We start from the raw sequence: 23,916 nt of genomic DNA, 5'->3' as shown, positions 1-23,916 counted from the left end.
CTCCCTCCCGGAATGATGCAGCTGCTCTTCAGGCAGAATCTTCTACACCTATTATCATTACCGGAATCATTGCTGGAATATTGCTGCTGATGCTGGTTGTCCTAGCTAGTGCATTTTGCATTCATAGGAAAAGGTAAATAACCATTATGTTTTTACCCTTTATCCACTTTTTGCAGATTACTTGCCAAATATGCAAGAGAACTAATAACTTAGTGTTAACCCGGAGGTGTAATCAACGATACACATTAGGTGATATCTTTCTCCTGTCAAGAAAGAAGGGTATTGGCACAATTAGTCCAATTTACCTTAAATATTACATACAAGGAGTTGGCGCATTTGAACAACAGAAAAAAACTTAAAGAAAGCAATGAAAATTATTTTAATTCAGGCTTTACAATTGAGAGAGAAAATTGATATATAACATAGAGCAACTTTTTTTTTTATTTTTTTTTTTGACAGGAGTGAAATCCTAAAGGACATGAGGTTAAGGGGTGAGAGTGACTCTGAATCCTCCAATGGTTCAAGGTCAAGATGGAGGAAGAGTCCTCGTGACCGGGATATGTATTTTGATAATTCAGCCTATCATTATGGATTTAAGAACCCCCAGGCGGCATTTGCTGACAACATACCAACACGACACAGTCGGATGTCACGACGCGATCCAACCCTAACTTTCAGCGATAGCTGAATCTGAGCATGTCTGAAGGGGTCTCATCCTACTACAGCAAATCTTAACTATAAACAAAACAAATCATAGGAACATAGTGATTTTCTTAATATAACTTTGAAAAACACTTTCAATAGGATGCTTGTGTAATAAAGCTTATTTTCCGTAAAAGTCTATTGGCTGTTAAAAATTTTCAAGCTTCCATTTAGAACCAGTAATATTTTTTCAAACTGATTACAAATAAAAAATGTTCCTTCATTAAAGAAAACAATATACTGATTATAGATTTACCTCACACAAGGGTTAATCATTTCATCCTACTCTCTCGCTTAAAGTATTTGAGAAATTTTGGAGGGACATGTGACTTGATACCAGTGATTTGATATTGATATATTATTTCGTCTCGGACAATGTAGAAATACACATTACGAGATAAGGAGGATTTTAATTTAGTGCTGGAATATAATTTTATACTTATCAATCAGAATGATATTGTACTTTGTTATGTTAAATATCATGTTCCACTGTTCTGGGGTTTTTTGTGTTTTGGGTTTATTTTTTTTGTTTTACTAATTTGTAACATTCTACCTTGTCTTTCCTGCTTTTCATAATAACAATCTTCATATCTTCATCATTCATCATACCAATATAACGTATTAGATTTATTCCGTAGAATGCTTGTATCACCAGTTTTAATAATTTCATTTTTTTTTTTTTCTAATCTCTGATTGCAATTTAATGAAAGCGCCCAGAGTAATTTTTTTTATTTTCAATACTAAATGAAGGTTCATCCAGGATATCTAAATCATAAAATCTTTAAATTAAAGTTACATTTTCATGATTTGAAAGTTTTGGCTTGTTACAGATATGCTTTCAATAAGGATGAAAACTCCTGATATGAAATGTGTATTACTACAGAAGTAAAGGATTCATTTATCAGAACACAATCGGATGAAGTTTCATGGGGTCTATTATAGCTGGTGTTTTGTAGACTTATATTTTTTATATGTATTTTCAGTTGTTTCACGTATCTTTATACTGCTTTAGCATTTAGTAAACAACTTGTAGACAGTTCATGTTTCTTTACTAAATGTTTTCCTTTGATGTATATGTTCTTATATCAGATGACTATTTTGTTAATAAAACATATATATATTGAAACTGTTGTATTTGTGTTATACAGATTTGATATTAAAAATATTTTTGTACAGACTAGAAAACCAGGGAGATATATATTATTTCTAGAGTGCCAATGTAGAAAGAAGTTTGATACCCCAACAATAAGACATTTACAGAGTAACTGTAATGTATATGTAGAGTCGGGTATATATGTAATGACATGAAGGTGTAGTGTAACATGAACACAAATACTGCTATAGGACCTGGGTCAACGGTCACATTGCATGCTCTATCTTTAACCATCTACTACTATAAAATCCACCTTTTGTAGTAAACATTGTTATTATATAAAAGAAAGAACGGCTGTGATATGAATAACCCCAGTCGGATTACTTTTTATTAAAAACCATTATTTAACACTGTTTAGGTCTTCGACACCATATTGATAAATGGTCTTAAAATTATATCACACACTATTTAAAAGCCGGTTATAAGTGACGTTTACTATACTGGTAATACTGAAAGTATTCGTATATTTTCTCGGTTTGTAATCACAAGACATAGCCTCTTCTTATGTCAATCGTTTTTTACAACTAAAAATGTTTTTGTGACAGAAAAAATGACAAACAAAACAAATATATAACAAACAAAAAAAGAAACAAAAGACGAACAAGAAACAAAAAAAAAATAAAAAAAAGACTATGGCGGAAGCAGAATGAGGGACTTTCGGAGAATGTACCTTGTTTTGAAACACATATATATAATACATATTATTGGAGTGTCTGTGAATGACTAGTGTAGAAGTAGTACATCAAAAGACTGTGTTATTAAAGGTCTCCAGTACAATCCCTCAAGCCGAGTTTAAATCTAGTGCTCGATAGCCTATGACGACCTGTTATTGTTGCGGCCTGTTGTTTTTGATACTGGTGTATATACCCGATACCGAATGAGAAGTATCTACATGACACTTCATAAGAATATCGGCTATACATGTTTAATTACAAAATATACACTAGAAATGGGCCCACAGACAAACGTAATACTTTGACGTGGGGATAATGTGCCGTTCGTAATTTTTTTATTTTTATCTAAAAAGAAATTAATTAACAAAGTACTCCTGGATCAATCCCTTGGATTTAAATCGTGTGAGATAAGTGGATTCTTACCATGTACCCGAGCTGACATTGGTGGTGGAAGCAGATACATAACAGACCCGCGGTTAGTACGTACATGTGTACGAGAATTACTCGACAATACAAAGTAAATTATGTATAGATACCTTAAATAAGACACGTCAAAAAGACTTTATAATGTTAACACTGATGGATGAACTTTAACCCTGAAAGCAAGCACGTTATACATAACAAATATGACTGAATGTTTGAAAAAATACCTCTTCATAAAGCATTAGATGAAAAGATAATAACTTAACTATGTAAATGAAGGAAGTGGCTTGTTTGGAACATATATGTTGTGACAGACCTAAAAGTCAGAACGATATTGAAAGACTATTCATATCTGATCGATTGTTGTAACGAGTTTGTATAGCCAGACAGAAATACAGTAAGAAGTACAGTACAGACAAACCCCGGCCATTTTAGGACTCTAGCTTAATGATACCAGAATGGGTTTACCAAATATCTACATCTTAAAGTTGTTTTTGAAAACCTCCTAATCTCTTTTAGCCTTGTAATGCAGATCCCAAATCTCATCTGACTTTGTAATGTTGTTTTGCTTCAGGTCCCTAACTTTCTTGTTTATACAATGTATAAGCATTGACCTTGCTGCGAACCCTAAAAATCTTCGGACATTCTGAGGTCGTACTGTGGAACTCGAATATCTTTTGCTTAGTGATGTTCTTGCAGCCGACCCCGATTCTGCTTCTGATTCCTTGATATTTCTTAGCACAAGTAAATGACACAAAAAGTACATTGGATACATGGGGCGTTCTGAATAACACGACAAGTGATCATTTAGATTTTAGTGCATTACTTTGTTATATTCAAAGATCCACAATCCACATGCTAGATTAAACAATGGAAACTATATAAAGTTGATGAATGAGATGTATATTGTCCTGTACACATTATCACCTGTCTGTGTTGGACAGAAACTAAAATATTTACTTAAAATATCAATATATTTAGCATCTTTATTTGACCCGAAACAAGTCCTTACGACTAACGAAACGTTCTTTATCATCACATTGGACCAGATTGTGTCCGTATGTTTCGTCGAATATTTTTGTTCAGTTTAATTTATTTTGGTCAGCAATTCGCTCTTGTAGGCGTTATGTAAGACTGAAAGTACTCTCTACATAACTCTGCCACATTAAAGGGAGACAACCATGAGGATGTTACAGTGCCGAATATTGGGGCTGCTGATGATGTGCGGCTGTGTAGTAGTATCAGTGTATCTGGGTAACATGCTCGGGATGTGGATGGTTAAACAGGAAATTATTGAAACTGTGCCTACCACGACACCACAACTAACAACAAGACATCCCACCACAACAAGAGGTACAACCGAGCCGGTCAGTAATTTGATGTTTAAGACATTGCCATGTTTTCACTAATTTAAAGCGTTCAAACCAGTTTACCATTACTTAAATAACTACGTACACTTATATCCGGTAAAGCCATCTTTAGGCTTAAGTAGTGTTTTATGTCTATGATACAAATGTCGATATTGTCATATACGATGGCTTGATATCATAATGTTTAAAGTGATTACCTGCAGTTATAGGCATTCAAGGTTGACCTCAAACTTTATTTACTTTTACAACAATTGCAAAACAAGTTATTTCAACTGATACTAATCACTCTTGTCTACCCGGATGTAAGTGAGGCAAATGCATGTGTTTAGTGTTTGTGGGAGCCTTTCTCACAGGTACGAACGCTCCATTAAAGGCAAAAAAATGAGAATATACCAAATTAGATATTTGAGAAAAGACTGTTTTGGAAAAAAATTAAAGGAGAGAAAATGTTCAACCCTAAACTTAGTCGCCTCTTACGGGATAGCATCATCTACGGCGGTCAATTTAAATCTTCACATTGAATATATAGCAATGGGAGCTATATCTAGTTCATACTAATATCTGAATATGCCCGTGTATACTTATCAGTGAGAACCACGTCGTTTTATACCTGTTTTGATATAGGTGGTGGTAGAGTTTGCTGATCGACCTTCTTTATACAATAGGATTCCAGAGGATTCGACACTGGGGTCTTTACGGCTGAATGCTTTGGAAGACATCTACCACAGGTGGTAACTTTGTCCAATTACGACTATATCTAATATTAAAATTGCATTGATATTATTTCATGTTTTCACAGACACTAATCTACACTTTAGAAAAACCTATTATTTTGATTCTATATCGCTAAAGGTAAAACAAATTCTCTTCAACTGCCGTACAAATTCAGTTGTTGAAAACTTCCAAACTGTCCTCCGGTTTCCTAAAATAGCAATAACCTTGAATAATGTTATGATATCTCGGTTATAACATGATCCACAGGTATGTGACGTCACTGCAGGTATTGTGTCCTCTCCGGGTCTTTGTGGGGTCTATAGGGACCGGATGGCCTGCGTGTAGTATGAAGTCATCACAGGGAAAGGGCTGTACCATGTACTTCATAGCGTAAGTATAAAAACATAAATATCCCAGTGAAACAGATAAACAGGTACATAACTAACTACAATACATGGATATTGGTATAAAATACATTAAATAAGGGTGGATGTCAACGATATCTACAAATAATTAATTTTTAGTTGTTGCTACGCAAAAGACAGCTTTCTGATTCGTCGGTTTTTTTCTCTGATGAAAAACTCCAGCTCCGCCCACTTGATAGTGATTGGAGGAGCCAATGGCATTCACCTTGTGTGTGGATCGCTGTTATTTAATGATGTAAACAAAACAAAAACGGACTATAGTATCATATAATATTCAAATATTTCATATTTTTATACATTTTGAACTTCGGGGAGAAAGCAAAAGCTATTAACTAAAAAAATGTTCTATCAAAGCTTAAATTTTGCTTGTACATTTGTGAATCGTATCAGGTTTTGGACGACTTCATCACACGGGAAATGACGACCATTTATATGGAAGTCCCCCTTTGGCAAATGTTGAGTGTATATCTATTTGATAAGGACCGACAGACTGGCATCGTGAATTAGGAATTTCGAAATTTTAATGCTTAATATTTCAACGTAGAATATTTTACGTTATTCTTCAAATCTTCATAGCTGTGATTCCTCTTTGTTTTCAGACAATAAAAGAAAAAGGGGGAATGTTCATCAGATTGTATATGACAATGTTTGATATCGTTAGCATGGGAAATAAACAATGCTTTTGAAACTAATTAATGTTGTCCCTTTTTTGCGAGCTCATAGTCCTGATAGTAGATCTAGATTTTAGGTTTTTCGGTGTTCATAAAGCAAGGTGGTTTTTTTATAACTTTATATAGGTTTTGAATTGTGCATCAAGGTTGTTTGTTGGTTCGGTTGTTGTATACCTTGTTCCTGTTTACTGGGATTGACCAATGTTTACATGGCGGGCGTCGTCGATGAAGCAGAAGAGGCTTACTTCTCCGGAACACGTGGTCTTATTCTCCTCGTACTTTTACAGGAATCGCCGTATAATTTTTTTATTATTATTATTTTGCCGTAGGTTTATTCAATATGAATTTGAATGATGGATATTTTGAAATGTTGGTATTTCCTTGATCTTTCTGCAGTGAGAACCTTGCAGAGAAACATGAGTTTGAGGCAGCCTTCAGATGTTCTCTTAAAATAATAGATTACAGGTAATTCTTTCCAGTTTAGTAAATTGTCGTTCATGATGAAAACTGTTATATTCATAAATTATATATTCCGTCAGTGGTAAAGCTAGACCGTGGTAGCTAGGAGTACTGTTTTAAGATTGCATAATACTGTATTTTAATGAATATAAAAATAATGAAAAAAATCACAAGAAGACAATTTAAGTATGTTGTATACTGATTATATATTATTTATTTGTGTTTTAATGCATTGTCTCAAAAATGAATTAATAGCGTTACCTTCTTTTTAGTTCTTTCATGACGAAGATTGGAAAGAACAATAGTACGGGATCGATTATGATGGAGTTATCAGCAGAGGTGCGTTTGTTAGTGTTGTGTAGCACCTTTTGGAGCGTTGTATATTGCTAATATTTGAAAATTGGCTTCGGTTGGATGGTTGGGTGGCGCAGTGATAATGCACTCACCTTTCATCAAGGCGTCAGGGGTTCGATTCCCGGAACGGACGTGGAAAGGTCTGGGATCATCTGCCCGACCACGTGGTTTTTCCCCGGGTACTCAGGCTTCCTCCCACAGTAAGACCATTCTCGCGCTTCCACCTGAGTCAAGAAGAGTGATTGTTATACGTACAAATCTTATATACTTGGTTTAGTGTCTACCCTTTCTTTGATTTCTATGCGTTAAAATCACACGTGATTGTTGCTAAGTTCACGTGGATGTCTCATACATATTTACACTAAACTGCTACGGGTCGTTTATGAATTTATCAACATGTCTTTGTTCAACATGATGAAATATATATACAAGATGTTATTATGAACTGGATTACACAAAACAGGAGCATCCTGGGGGAAAGTTCCCTAGGTCATGTCTGACACCTGTCCATCGGATTTCTGTCAGGTTCAGGGAAAAGTTCAACAATGTGCAAACATAGTCACTGTTTTAAAGTCATACTTTAATGGTACAAGAACTATCTATTCCATGATATATATCACAACACATGCCTTCTTGACTTGAGGGAGTTGGATACAACCTCAAGTCTGATGTCAAGAATCAGGAACATCATGACTATTGTTATACCCTCTTTTAAGATCAGCGAACAGTAACTGGCAATCTCCTGTTACCTCATGCTGAAGGGTCCCATTATGACATCATAGCATCACGAGCATTGTTACGTCACCACAGGAAAAGATGAAGAATGATATTATCATCAATTTAGATTTTGAATAATTCTAATATTTTTAAGAAGGGAGAGGTTTATGTTTTTGTTTTCAAATGTATGACAGAGACTCGGTAAAATGAAAAATCTACAAACGTTTCATCAATCCATCATGAATGGAAATTTCATATTAGATCCCGTGTACAGATTATGAAATAGATCATAAATGTATCTCCTCCAAAAATTAATTATCATTTTCATATTCATTTGATAGCGATTATCTGTTAACACAGATTCATATCTAAGTATTCAAATATACAACTTTTCTTGTTGATAATAGATAGAAACATAACAGAGGCTAATTTTGATAGACAATGTGATTACTGTTACTTTCAGGGACGTGTGTCCGTGATGATGACAACTCACAACAAACAGCTAGAGTTCTTTGCTAATCTAGCTAGGAGAGGCATACTCCGGAAAGTAGAACAACTATATATTAATCTTGACGTCACAAGTGAGAATACAACATCACAGGAATACATGATATATCTACAACAGCTGAAGGATATACATTCATGTGGCTTGAAGATTTACCATTTTAAAAGGATCAGGCAGCTTACCTACGTGTCCAACAGGTGGATAACTGGTCGATATGTGTTGTATTTTGTAAGTAATTCATTTCGTACAATTTCTGTTAAATGGACACATAGGCCTTCCGTGAATAGTAAGAAATACATAAATCGTTTCAGGTTTTGAATAACTTAAATGTATTAGTCTATCTGAATTTGAACTTTAAAAATACCAATGAGTCAACATAATCATGATCCAAACTCACATTCTGTAAAACTAGGTCAAAATATGAACAAAAAAAATACACAAGAGACTAATGAAAAAGTACTTGGATAATATGACCAGGTGTTCCCCAATAGTAAGCGTCTTTGGCGACAAATACTAATTTAATGATACTTGACATGCTCAGAATTAATGGCAATTTAAGGATGCCCTCCCTTTGTGTGGCAGAGAAGTGCGTGTGTGGGAGGTTGCGATATCACAAATTTTGTGATAGTACGGAAATGACGCCGTGTGTTACTACACAGAAATATGTTGCTAAAGCACCAACTGAACACCACATCCGGTCACATATTTATGAAAACGGCAAACCAGAATTAGTCTACCACAATGTTCACCTGGGCGTGAAAACTGTACCTGCTGCCCCCATCGCAATCCGTGGGGACAATAGGTATCGAATTCACTGCCGTACTATAACAAGGAGGCCTACACGAATATTATATCGCGGCCATCCAAAACTGTATACGCCCAACACATACAGCTGCCTCACATATACCGTGAAGCCGTTCTAAATTATCATAGCTGTGACGTTAAACAATGATTATCAAATCAATACTATGCTCTTCATGATGGAATCTAAATATATATTCCCTTGATGATAGTAGATAAATAACATATTTATCTATATCCTCTCTCGCCAAATTAATATGCAATCATTTAACCACAGTTGATAAATTATCTATTTGTCTACCACATTTCCCACATAAAGGAATCTGTTGATAAATTATCTATTTGTCTACCACATTTCCCACATAAAGGAATCTGTTGATAAATTATCTATTTGTCTACCACATTTCCCACATAAAGGAATCTGTTGATAAATTATCTATTTGTCTACCACATTTCCCACATAAAGGAATCTGTTGATAAATTATCTATTTGTCTACCACATTTCCCACATAAAGGAATCTGTTGATAAATTATCTATTTGTCTACCACATTTCCCACATAAAGGAATCTGTTGATAAATTATCTATTTGTCTACCACATTTCCCACATAAAGGAATCTGTTGATAAATTATCTATTTGTCTACCACATTTCCCACATAAAGGAATCTGTTGATAAATTATCTATTTGTCTACCACATTTCCCACATAAAGGAATCTGTTGATAAATTATCTATTTGTCTACCACATTTCCCACATAAAGGAATCTGTTGATAAATTATCTATTTGTCTACCACATTTCCCACATAAAGGAATCTGTTGATAAATTATCTATTTGTCTACCACATTTCCCACATAAAGGAATCTGTTGATAAATTATCTATTTGTCTACCACATTTCCCACATAAAGGAATCTGTTGATAAATTATCTATTTGTCTACCACATTTCCCACATAAAGGAATCTGTTGATAAATTATCTATTTGTCTACCACATTTCCCACATAAAGGAATCTGTTGATAAATTATCTATTTGTCTACCACATTTCCCACATAAAGGAATCTGATGATCAATTATCTATTTATCTACCACATTTCCCACATAAAGGAATCTGTTGATAAATTATCTATTTGTCTACCACATTTCCCACATAAAGGAATCTGATGATCAATTATCTATTTATCTACCACATTTCCCACATAAAGGAATCTGATGATCAATTATCTATTTATCTACCACATTTCCCACATAAAGGAATCTGTTGATAAATTATCTATTTGTCTACCACATTTCCCACATAAAGGAATCTGTTGATAAATTATCTATTTGTCTACCACATTTCCCACATAAAGGAATCTGATGATCAATTATCTATTTATCTACCACATTTCCCACATAAAGGAATCTGTTGATAAATTATCTATTTGTCTACCACATTTCCCACATAAAGGAATCTGATGATCAATTATCTATTTATCTACCACATTTCCCACATAAAGGAATCTGTTGATAAATTATCTATTTATCTACCACATTTCCCACATAAAGGAATCTGATGATCAATTATCTATTTATCTACCACATTTCCCACATAAAGGAATCTGTTGATCAATTATCTACATATCTGAACAGCCTTATGGTTACAAATCGACCGTATGTCTATTCATCTTTTCATTCATCATTTGGAATTTGTCTGTATAAAACACTTCTAATCTACCGTAAAGGCTATTAGTTCTTGTTGGGGTGTGTATTGTGCGAGAGTAAGAGTCATGGGTTGTTTTAAAGAAGTGTGTTGGTGGGTGGGGAGGGGGTGAAAACCTTCCAATTCTTTGCTGAATAACTTCGAAATACGACATATGACTGACAAAAAAGTTCTCTCAGAGACCAAAGAGAAATGTGATCTCATTAGCCCTTATCCCTTATCCCTTAGACCTAGGCGACTGCCAAATTTCATGGATGACCCGAATTGACCAAGGCTTTAAAACTATTTCCTGTTATGAATTAAATTCCAGACATCTTTGAACCAATAGGGTCCAATTAAAGTACAAGGCATACTAATTGGCAATACTTGTTAACAGATATCATGGTTCGAGTTATCCGTATAAACAAAATACATGGTTAGTTTCAGTAAGGCATTATCAGCACGATCTATTTTGGGTAATGCGATAGTATCTTGTAAAATGATATTTTACCTTGAAGCTAGTCTCAGTACACTGTACATAACCTTACACGTGATACATAACCATTCGGCTTATTTATAACATTCTACATATACAATCAACTACAGTATCATATCTACAACACAGACTTTATACATATCGAATATAAAACAATTTTTATCTAATTATTTACTCGTGTTGTAATCAATATCCATTAAAATATATCCCTATAATTCATTACCAATAGTAGGTTCAATATACCGAAATCATAACCAATTATTAATATCAGTTGTCTTCATAATGAAGAGTACACTGCCATCATGTATAAAGGCACATATTCCATTTTTGAAAGACTTAAGTAAATATATCAGGTGTCGATAACCTGCTTAGTGTTTTAATTATGAATATCTGTCTCTTCTGATCTCTTGTAAAGGTTGGTAATTATTACTGAGGGGTTCTTTTAATGCCCTCGGATCGAAAGATCGGAGTCATATTGTTTTTGTGCTGTCTGTTTGTCTGTTGTCAAGTTTAGGTGTCTATCACTACTGTAGCGTAAGATGTAGGGTTTCATATTTGGCATGTGTGTGCCTGTCACAATTCCTTTCCGTTGGTACCAAGCTTTTTACCATGTGACCTTGACCGTGACATTTAACCTACATCTGAAAAAAATTAACTTTGGCAGTAACTATTATATCATAAGAGGTATGACTTTCATATTTGACATGTGTGTTCCTTGTGACAAGACCTTTATGGTGGTTTCAAATTATCAAAACCACAATGAGACATAACTGTTTCCCAAAGTGTGCCTGCAATTAGCACATGCCTTACACAGTGCAGTTGGTGTGTTCCCTTTACGCCAACTTTCTTAAAAACACATATGGCAGTTGGTGTTGTTTTTACCATTTAAGTCAACAAAATTGGGCTACCTCATGGGGGCTCTGGGGAACAGCTACTATGGAGTAGTTACCTGTGACTTGATAATATTTAGCCATAAATGGGGATATTTTCAGATTTTGAATTGAGAATTAAATTGAAATGTTAGGAAAAAAAGAAGATTTTTTTTAATAGTATATTATTTAAATTTAAGGAGAAAAAAGAATTATTTGAAATTTATATTGTTCAATAGAAAAAAAGAATTATTTGAAAATTATATTATTTAACAATAAAAAAAAACATTATTACTTATCACACTGAACACTCCAAGCCAACTGCACTCTGTATAAATACAGCGACTGCATCATACTTTACATTCATAGTGAAACACTCATATCAAGTAACATGGCAAACGCACAGCTGAATTTGAAGTTCGTAATTAACAAGAAAGGGGGCCAGGATTTAGCCTTTAATGGTTTCCTCTACAGAATCATACGCAGAAATGGTGAAAAATCTTGTCGAGGATCCCTCCTGCCCTTAACAACATACCCGTTGCTTTTGGAAGACAGGAACACAACCATCCAACAGATCATGCAGAAGTTGTGGCACAGCAGATCAGAAACAGCATCACCAAGAGATATCTTGAAGAAGTCAGACCCATACCAGCAATATACAAAGAAGAACTCCGCAAGCTCCGAGATGAAGAATGGGATGAAGACTGCAAAGCGGTGGTACAGCGACTGCCTACCTTCAATACAGCCAAGTCGTCACTCTAAAGAGCCCGCCGAAAGGAAACCCCAGCGCTACCAAAGACTCTTTCTGACATCAGACTGGAAGGGAAGTGGACAGAAACATCAACCGGAGACAGATTTCTTCTTTTTGACGACGGAGACCAGCAGAACCGAATTATAGCCTTCGCCACTACGGAGAACCTACGATATCTCTCAACTGCCGACACATTCTACTGTGATGGAACATTTTACACGTGCCCGAGCTTGTTTCATTAGATCTACAGCATCCATGTGGTTATTGATGGAAGGATGACGCCAGTCGTATTTGCGCTACTACCAGGAAAGAGTAAAAGAATCTACACTCGACTGTTTACCCTACTCAAGGAACACATGACTCAACTGTACCTGCCTTTCGCCCCAACCCATGCATTCGCCGACTTTGAAGTAGCAGTACACAACGCCATTCGCCAGACATTCCCAGGAATCACCATGAAAGGCTGTTTTTTTCCATTTCATCCAGAGTGTATGGGAAAAAGCACAGACAACTGGACTGCAAAACTCTATACCGGGACAACGAAGATGTTAGGGCCCTTATCCGCCGTGCAGCTGTTCTACCACTGGTACCCATGGACTGCATAGAAGACGTATGGTTACAGACACTAGAAGATCTAGAAGACGCTGAAGTACCACAGAACACAACACCTTTCACAGACTATGTTATAGAGCAGTGGGTGGAAGGAGACAGACCGTTGTGGAATCACTTCCAAACAGATGAACCACGAACAACAAACAACCTAGAAGCCTGGCACGGGAAACTAGAGAAGAAGGTGAAACACGCTCATCCGAATATATTTGCCATCATACAGACATTCAGGGAAATAGACAATGCCGATGTCATCAACAGAATGCAGAGAGAAGCTGGAGGAACCACCCGACCGCGTGCGAAGAAGTACTGCAACATTGACCCCCGCCTTACAACACTCAAAGAAAGATACGGAAACGGAACCACTGACCTGATGACCTACGCTGATTCAGCATCACATCTACTTCATTTTGGATAAATAGACTCTGTGCTTTATGTGAATATTAATTAGTGCTACATACGTGTTTATGAACATTCTAATAATTAGTGCTGTTAGGTATTTGATTTATGAAAATAGTGCTTGTATATCAAATATTGAAAATCAATTACTAAAATTTAGTTTAGTATGTAAATGTTGAATTTAGTGCTACATTATAAAACTAAAAATAAAAAAGTGATTTCTGTGCTTAATTTAAATGATAATATGCTTATGAATGTTTATTAATTGTAATCTTCATATGGTCTATCATTAATGTCATATTAATAAAATAAATAAAATCTATTAAGTTTATATTATGTCTGAATTTCTTATTACTTACCTTAAAAACTGTTGCAAGTATTTATCATATATATTTACCTGAGTTTACCTGTATACCACCCCAAGTACCCCTTCTTGGGGCCCCTCAATTATCTTGAACAATAGAAAAACAATCCCTTTGATGTTCTGCAGAGTTGGCGTAAAGGGAAACAGCCGTACAGTTTTAGTGTCCCACTTAAGAATTTTGTTACAACCGGGAGCATAGTGTTTCATAAACTCATCTTGCTTTCCTCTGTTTCGTGGTTGGCATGATATTGTACAAAAAAACTTAATTATAAACTTTAGTATTTTTCCTCACTATTCATGTTATCACTTCAGTGATTTACATGTAATCTCACTAATAATTTCACAACATTTCTAAATATTATCTTTATCATGTATTTCACGGAAAAGCGGCTAAATTCCTTATAAATAAAAAGTATGGCTGTCATGGCTTTCCAGAATTCCTCACTCGATAATAAGCACATCTATGTGGTATCTATCTTAGATTCGGGAAACGATGGACGCGTTACCAGCCCGACTGCTGCCACCAACCACAATTCTGACAAATGTCACTGCTGTTGAGGGCGCAGCATTGTATCACGAGTAAGTCACCAGTATAATATTCCGTTTCTCATAAAACAGTAAGCCTATTCGTTAGACACAACAATAACATATGCCCACAGGAAAGAAAATATAGCTATAAAATTACACATTTTTTTAAATCCAACATTTACAGAGACTACTGTTATAACAGCATTCACTTTTGAGTTTATCGGCCCGTGAACACCTAGAGTCATTTTGAGACAGAGTCTCCTTGTAGCAACTGGTTCCTACCTCACTGAACAACAAGGACACGGACACGTCAAAACAGACTGGTCCGTTTCTAAGCGTCCAGAGAAACACAAATCGCCATGGATAGGAAGACTCAAATCGAAAGGATGAGCGTTTTCTTATTTATCGGCTACTCCCGGCATGTAAATCTTGGTCTGTCGAAAATATCGAAAGAAAACACCAATATAAGTGTCATCTGGAAATACATCAATGGTTCCCTATTTCTTATTAATTGTTTGTATATACTCAACACTCAAATCACTATGTTTGAAGATTCGTTGTTTGTTAGACGACGATATCCTTAACAAGCAAAACCTTTACCACTTATTATTAACAAATAGAACATAACAGGAAAAATACTATTCAATGATATTTTTAATCTGTGACCGTCAATGAATGTTAATGCTCATATTCTGGTTTCATGTTGCAGTTATATGCTGCAATCCCAGTTTCTTTGTCATGATTTGGTCCGTGTAGGTCAGATCGGTAACGGCGGCTGGGAGATTTGTAACGACACCGACGTACGGCCAGCAAAAGAGTGCTTTGTCTACTCCTTCGGGTAAGTCACGAAATCCACAAAAATCATCATTAGACTACGTCTTTTATTGTACAGGGTACCTCAGTAATCAGTCTCCTGATCCTTCTACTATAGTTCACTTCAATCCTCCATTTTTGACTCTATCTAGTTCCAACTTTGCTTTAAAAGGTGCAATTCACTTATCTATCTTTTATGATATCTTTTAGATCTTTGCGTAGACACTGTATTTACAACAAATATCCAGGGTTTGACGTAACCTACATGTCACGTTACATTTAATTCAAATATTGGAACTGTTCAGAATAAACACTTAAAGTATAATTGTTGAAGTATAAGTATTTCTTCGTTAAGCCAAAATATCTAATTTTAAGTATGTATTGAAAAGTGTTATTCGTTGTTTTCGAAGGGTTTATCAAAACATTTTCAAATATATTAATGATGTCTTGTCTTTAGATAATAAGACATTTATCGTACATACCCACCAGAATTGGATACTAATGGACTCTTCTATACCACCCGCTTACCTCGATCCCCTCCTGCTACGAAACCAGCATGGACAGTTCTCCACGAATCTATATGAAGATTTCAATTTCCTTTTTGTAAATTTTCCATTTCTGTATAGTAATATACCTGCATCCCCTACCTGTGGTGTTCATGTGCCGCAGTTGATTCGATCTACTAGGGCCTGTTTAAAGGGGTGCAGGTCGAAAAAGATAATGGGAAAGCCTCACGGTAGTCATAATGTTATCATTATTGTTTTTTTTACGATATGAAGCTGGATGTGTTAAGGACATGTTACATGCCTAGTTGTTCCGCTGGATATTTTGTTCTCATTTTGGAATATGGCAATGACAAAGATTTCCATGGTGGATGTCGTGTATGAAGCAGAAGACGCTTAACCTAATGAAATACATTCTTCTTTTCTTTGTACTTTTTATGAGTATCTGTGTAAATCAATATTTCATCAAATCATGTTTGAACTAATATGCCGCTAACATGTCAATATTTTCATTGTTGTTGTCTGATCTTTTTCATAAATCGAAGAAATATACCTGAAAAAATGTTATCTAACTGCTTATTGAATTATCAATTAATTTCATATATATTTCTCTCCCTTAAACATTGTAATGTACAGGTAAGTTAATTCTACGAATTTCTTTACAGGATGAATGGCAATTGGGCGTTTGAAATAGACATGATCAAGAAATTTGGGTGTACGGTTCACTCCTTCGACCAAGAGTAAGCACACAATCTTTTTATAAATCGTCTGAACCATAAATTTCTTTAAAATTATAACAAGTCATATTTTAACAAAACCAGAAATTCAAAACAAAAATTGAGATTATCAAAATGCTCCTTCCTGGTGAAAAGTGTAAATGCATTTCTCCAACTTGGCATTGTGAAAATATACTGTATAACGTTATAACGTAATGACTGGTAAAGAAAGCAGGATGGGATGCTGTTAGAAGAATGCAGGTGATGAATTTCCTTCATAGCCATGTAGGAATTTTACCACAGGTGTAGGAAATTCCTTCCAGTTGGTATAATTATTCTGATGGAGATGTTTTAATTTTTCCCGTGATTTTAATACTTTCTAATAATTTCTTATAAATACTTATAATATAACGATACCGTTTATATAGATTGCCTTCAACTTTGGAAATATTACACAGTCAAATGACGTTTTGTGTAGAACCGGAACCGGTCATGGTACGTCATACCGCCACAAGCGTAGATTTTACGATTTTGACATAGTTATTGAGGTACCCATTAGAGACGAGAGCTAATTCAACCGGACAGGAGAATGTCTACCTGGTCATTTTTACCTATATTGCCTAATTCGTCAGGTCATAACTTGGTCAATACTTAGATAATCTCGTTCATCAAACGCTTATTGGAAAGATCAAATATTCCCTGGAAGGTAATGTATTGTCACTAAGAAGATCAACGGCCACTAGAATATAAAAAAATCATAATGGATTATATGTTTACTGTCCCCACATGTATGGAAGTTGGGTTCGGAATTTGTGCCAAAAACCAATTGTCTAAGAATTGTAAAAGAAGCATCTATATGAATCCGATTTTATTACTGAAAGCTTCATTCTCTTTCTGTTACACTCAGCAAGGATCTTCCATCATACGCAAATACAAGTCTTATAAGACGTCATTTAATTGGGCTGTGGCATGAAGAAACTTTTCTCTATAAAAATGGCGGGGAAAAGTTCCGGATGGAAACAGTGAAGTTAATTCGCGCCAGGATGGGCCATGACAAGGTGACATCTACTCGTTAAGTTGAAAATTGTTGTATTTTTACTTGAATAACACGGTGGTATGATCGTTCATATTGGTATGTGTTCCGTAATAATTAGACAACACTGTATAGCATACCTAATCGAAAATACATATTTTTTCTATGTAGACTAAGAACATTTTGAAGCATTAATCTTTATTTTCTAAAATAGTCGAACCTCATTATCTCGAAATTGGCGGGACCGTGGGAAAACCTCGAGTTATCCAAGTATTCCATTTAAGCAAGGTCGAATGTTAAGAGTGAAACATGGCCTTGACCGACGGAATATTTCGAATTAAATAGGGTTTTCGAGTTATATGAGTTCGAGATAACGAGTTCCGTCTGTAGTTATTACTTGAAATCACTTCATTTGATGCATGCTTATCTTAGTATATTCAGATATATACTTCATGTACTTAACCAAGCTATCGATGACAAGCAATGATCAGATGATCATCTTTTGTATTAAAATTTGTAAAATAAAACACCAAAAAAAATGAGCATTTTAATTTGTACAGGTCCTAATTGACATAATAAAAATCGACATTGGAGCGGCAGAATGGCACATCCTTCCAAACCTAATTGAGACAGGGTCTCTAATGGCAGTCCGGCAGCTTCTTATTGAGGTCCACGTGGCGTTACAGGGGGCCGACATCCACTTCCGAGAAAAGCTAGTGATCCTTCGGCAGTTGTATGACATGGGATTCCGTTTGTTCTGGACTCACCCTAGCGATGAACCTAGCAAAACGTTCAGATGCTCAGTCAACAAGAAACATACCACGTGTTGCTACGAGTTACACTTTGTAAATAAAAACCATATTCGATAGATAGTATGACATTTTATTTAGATTTGCTGCAATGGTGTTTAAACCAAAAGCAAATTTCACAGACAGTGGTGGTGTACGTAAGCATAAATGTGCACCGCAGTATTCTTTCAAAATAGAAGGAAAGCCTTCATTTTCTTGTTATATCCGATTTCTTTTCAAAAATTGGTGGACAGCGTTACAAGCATATGCTTTTGACCTCGACTTGGTCGTCTTTCGTGACAACAAATATACTTGAGATGGAAAACAGAATTTGATATCATTTGACAGTTTACATTGTTAGAAGTTTGCACAACATACAATTGTCAGTGAAACAAACTGTAAATGTGTTTGCCTTGCTGTTTTGTATCCTTACAATGCAGCTTAAATTTACATAAAAAAAGTTTACAGCGACCTCCCGTTTCACTCTCTCTTTGCTGAAGCCTCTAACGAAATATTTGTATACTTATAATGTCAACCATATTTCACCCAACCTATTTGAAATCAAGGAAACGACTTTTTCATCAGCCGCATAGCCATTATTTCCACGAAACCAACGGAGACAGATTTCCACCAGGCTGTATGATAAGTGTATTGATTTCGGTTTCCCTATTGTGAATTTCCCATAGGCTGTAACATTTATGACGTTTGAATGTTGCAGTTATTTCAATATGTAAATGAACAATATCACAATTTTCGTAAAAGATTCGAAAGCTTACAGATAAACAACATCATACATCTTTTGTTGTATTATTCGTTTTCAACACATCGCCCATATCTATTTGTTCATATCTCAACGAAATTGCCATCAATACATATATCATATAATCCCTCATGCGATATGACGTTTAATGTGTTGAATGCTTGTTTCGTTGTTATTTACTTTGCTCTCTCTTTAAACCCTATGTTAATGGTGGATACACTTTAATTCGGTTTTGTATTTTTTTTTTCATATTAACTTAAGTTGATATGCATTTTAAAGCTATTTATCGCTGGTGATAACACATAAATGCATTGTTAATACGCTTAATAAAACTTGTTTACAAAATAAATGCAACGTAATAATAATAATTTTAGCCAAGGTTGAAATTAAACTGGAAAGCCAACAATGATCAGTCACTCTCAGAATAACATTTAAAGCCTTACAGTTCAATACGAGAAGTTTACAAATAGGCTAAATAAGTTTATATATAAAACAATTAAAATCCGTAATTAACTTATAGGCTGATAAGCAAATCCAATTAAAGTCTGTAATAACTTCATACATTAATATGTAAAAACAATTCAAATAAGTAATTTACGTAAAGTTAATAAGTAAAAACTTACTCTGATCCGTATTTAGCAATTAAGTCAATAATCAAAAGAAGAATTGAAATCCGTAATTAGCTAAAAGGTTTATAAATGAAGCAATGGTATTCCTTGATAAACTTAAATTTTAAAGTAGGATTATCTATTATTTTCGATGAACAAAAATGCTTACTATTCCAGAACCTCTGGCCTTACTATCCTTGTACTTTTTTTTTATTTCTTTCGATTTTGCGTTCACTTAATCGATAATGAATTTGTTGATACGTGATTGTTTCAGGTGTCAGCATCGTTTACAAAATAATAAAGAAACATACGTAAGAACATTAGATTTTTTTAACAATAATAAATATATTGTCAGATTTGGAGAATAGCTCTCACTATTGACATACACGTATTTCCATTTATGCCCTACACAAGAGGACGTATCAACTTCATTTGGAATTCAGCTAACAAATTACTTACGTTGTGCAATATTACTTGGCGAATGTTGTCGATAAAACTGAAGATCTCATTCTTTTCTTATGAAAACCTTGTCTTATACTACTTTCATTTTTCAGGGGTTGATGCGTACGACTTTCCTTCGTTCATATGCTTACCCTTGTTTTTCGATTTTAAGCTTGAATTTTGTTAACATTTTGGAATTCTCTTGTTTTCTTTTTACTCATATCTCGTCATTTCGTGTACAAATTGTAGACTGTTTGCTCTCCCTTTTACTTCTGGCATCTTTACTCTATGGCATAGGGTATGAAGGAAGACACCTGAATTTGAAATACTGTAAAAGAGATAAATACGAATGAATAAACATGATTACTAGATAATAGTTGAATATGTTTGAATACAGATGGCCGGCGATAAAAGTAAGGCTTGATATATGAGAAACGTAATTCTGAATAAGATGGGCATAGTAAAATAAAATGAATTTCATCTTCTATTTCATTACTGTTGCACAGAGTGCATATTCTTTGAGAAATATTAACACCATGGCATCAACATTCAACTTATGTGAGCACAGCCTATACTAAAACCGTATCATTTTTATTTTCATAATTAGTGGTTTGTTGAGGTACGATTGTGTAACAAACCGATCAACTATTTGTTTATACAGTGTATACTTTGAGGGGCTTTCAAATCTACTTCTTATGTCTTGAATAAATATATCCTGTATACGTTGTTTATATATCAATAAGAAATACTTTTCATTTAAAACACCGTGTGCCAACCATACATTACCAAAACCAAATGTAAATAAAATCTTGTTTCAAAAGAAAATCCAATTTGCCTTACAATTAGGCCTCTTGGTATCAAGATCAACTAATTCATAATACCAAGCTCTTTATATACAATTATCTGTCTTCAAAAGTTGAAGTCAATACTTAACAATATTAACCTTACGCTGAACATGATAAGAAAAGCGACCTAGCTTAGAATTATTAACATTTTTCTTCACTCCCAAAAGAGATTTTAAAAACGACAAATGTACCTTTCCAATCTGTGGTACTATATCAAAGCCCCAGACCTCGCAACTATAATTCAAAATGCATGATACCTAAGTATCAAATAATGATAACTTAGTTTTTACATTCAAAACAAACTTGTTAATCCTACGATTGAGGAGATAATATGCCTTTCTACCTTGTGCAGCTATGTTATTATGTGTTATTGTAAATTTACCTTTATATTTGTAAGCCAATCATAAATAACAAAATTGATCTACAATCTCTGTTTATTTTCCATCAAAATACCTCCGTTCATTTGGTAATAATCGTTTACTTTTTTTTCTAAAAACTACTATCTTGATCTTATCGACATTCACGGTCAAGTTCCTATGATCCGAGTAACTCTTCAAAAAATCCAGAATGTTTTGGAGCTCAACACTGTCTTCAGAAAATAGCACAGTATCATCAGCAAACATGATTAAAAACAGATTAAGGAGTTGTATATTACAGCTTTGACGATTGGATACAAGAAGTTCTGATTCAATGTCATTAACAAACAAGGTGATAAAGATTCACCTTGTAATAAACCGACTTGCAAGTCGTACATTGGAGGCAATTTACCATGCAACTTCACGCACGACTTAACATTTTCATATATAGATTTTATCTCATTCAGCAAACGTCCACTGACCCCAGATTTCCAAAACTTAAATCATAACTTATTGTGTGTGCGTGTGCGTGTGAGGGCGCGCGTGCGAGCGTGCGTGCGTGCGTGTGTGTGTGCGTGTGTGTGTGGAAATACTGTATACATAATTGTAATGATGTTACATCTTAGTGATGTTGATGATGATACTTTATCACAGTGTCTTGATGATGACGATGATGATGATGATGATGATGATGATGATGATGATGATGATGATGATGATGATGATGATGATGTATAAATGCGATGTGTATATATTCAATGATTAATAAGTTGAGGATATTATATAAGGGTATGGATGATGATGATTGATGATGATGATGTATATATTTAATGATTAAAAAGTTGAGGATATTATATCAGGGTATGGATGATGATGATGATGATGATGATGATGATGATGATGATGATGATGATGATGATGATGATGATGATGATAAATATATTGTTGATGGATATTATATCAGGGTATGGATGATGATGATGATGATGATGATGATGATGATGATGATGATGATGATGATGATGATGATGATGATGATAAATATATTTAATGATTAATAAGTTGAGGGTATTATATTAGGGTATGGATGATGATGATGATGATGATGATGATGATGATGATGATGATGATGATGATGATGATGATGATGATGATGATAAATATATTTAATGATTAATAAGTTGAGGATATTATATCAGGTTATGGATGATGATGATGATGATGATGATGATGATGATGATGATGATGATGATGATGATGATGATGATGATAATATATTTAATGATTAATAAGTCGAGGGTATTATATTAGGGATGATGATGATGATGATGATGATGATGATGATGATGATGATGATGATGATGATGATGATGATGATGATGATGTATATATTTAATGATTAATAAGTTGAGGATATTATATCAGGGTATGGATGATGATGATGATGATGATGATGATGATGATGATGATGATGATGATGATGATGATGATGATGATGATAAATATATTTAATGATTAATAAGTTGAGGGTATTATATTAGGGTATGGATGATGATGATGATGATGATGATGATGATGATGATGATGATGATGATGATGATGATGATGATGATGATGATGTATATATTTAATGATTAATAAGTTGAGGATATTATATCAGGGTATGGATGATGATGATGATGATGATGATGATGATGATGATGATGATGATGATGATGATGATGATGTATATATTTAATGATTAATAAGTTGAGGATATTATATCAGGGTATGGATGATGATGATGATGATGATGATGATGATGGTGGTGGTGGTGGTGGTGGTGGTGGTGGTTACATTATTTCAAGGTGATTGCGAGGAAGATGTCGATATTGTGTTATGTTGTGTATGAAGATGGCAAGGGTGGTGTATGGGTGAGGATGCTGTTGGTAATGAAGATGTACATGTAACATCAATTATGACTCTGAAAAGATGTATGGAATGTGAATGGTATATGAAAGGTCATTTGTACTCTTATTACGTAATGCAAAAATGTTTGAAAAACAAAATAACTTTAAAAAATTATAATAATAATCTGGACACAGCTCGCTAAACAGAGTACAGTATTGACTCCCGATACGCTGTACCCATCGGTAACGTTGTATTTCAAAAGATGTAGAATATATACAATATATATTCATGTAACTCAAAATACCGACTATGTACTTATCAAGCTGTCTATTCTCTATATGCTCACATACTTTGGGTGTGAATTATGAGGTAGAATCCACCATACAGGAAGAATGCTGATGTATTAACGATTGGTGTGTTATTTGTTTACACTGCTGGGTGAGCGCAAGTAAGTTGTATTTAAGTAGATCAGGCTTGCAAGGTCATTTGGGTTGTATGTTCG

The 23,916-nt window shown here is 34.5% G+C and overlaps 1 protein-coding gene across 1 annotated transcript; it reads left to right on the top strand.

Moving 5' to 3' along the window:
* Nucleotides 1-5,382: 5,382 nt before the first annotated feature.
* Nucleotides 5,383-18,595, top strand: LOC132551462 (probable methyltransferase-like protein 24). The gene is made up of 9 exons (XM_060215602.1): nt 5,383-5,426; nt 6,529-6,597; nt 6,864-6,930; nt 8,126-8,395; nt 14,615-14,712; nt 15,371-15,499; nt 16,643-16,717; nt 17,601-17,751; nt 18,287-18,595. Exons 1-9 carry the CDS (start codon nt 5,383-5,385, stop codon nt 18,593-18,595), a joined length of 1,212 nt encoding a protein of 403 aa, XP_060071585.1.
* The last annotated feature ends 5,321 nt before the right edge of the window (nt 18,596-23,916 follow it).

This window comes from Ylistrum balloti, unplaced genomic scaffold (assembly GCF_031769215.1).
Source record: "Ylistrum balloti isolate Yb309-2 unplaced genomic scaffold, AGI_CSIRO_Ybal_v1 Utg370198, whole genome shotgun sequence".
Lineage (NCBI taxonomy): Eukaryota > Metazoa > Mollusca > Bivalvia > Pectinida > Pectinidae > Ylistrum > Ylistrum balloti.
This window is presented reverse-complemented; position numbering and strand designations above follow the sequence as displayed.

Excerpts from the sequence above, each read along its gene's own strand:
- LOC132551462 (XM_060215602.1), top strand. The coding sequence starts at position 5,383 with ATGAAGTCATCACAGGGAAAGGGCTGTACCATGTACTTCATAGC. Across the intron at positions 5,427-6,528 it reads TGTACCATGTACTTCATAGC|TGAGAACCTTGCAGAGAAAC; the intron begins GTAAGTATAAAA and ends ATCTTTCTGCAG. Across the intron at positions 8,396-14,614 it reads GTCGATATGTGTTGTATTTT|ATTCGGGAAACGATGGACGC; the intron begins GTAAGTAATTCA and ends TATCTATCTTAG.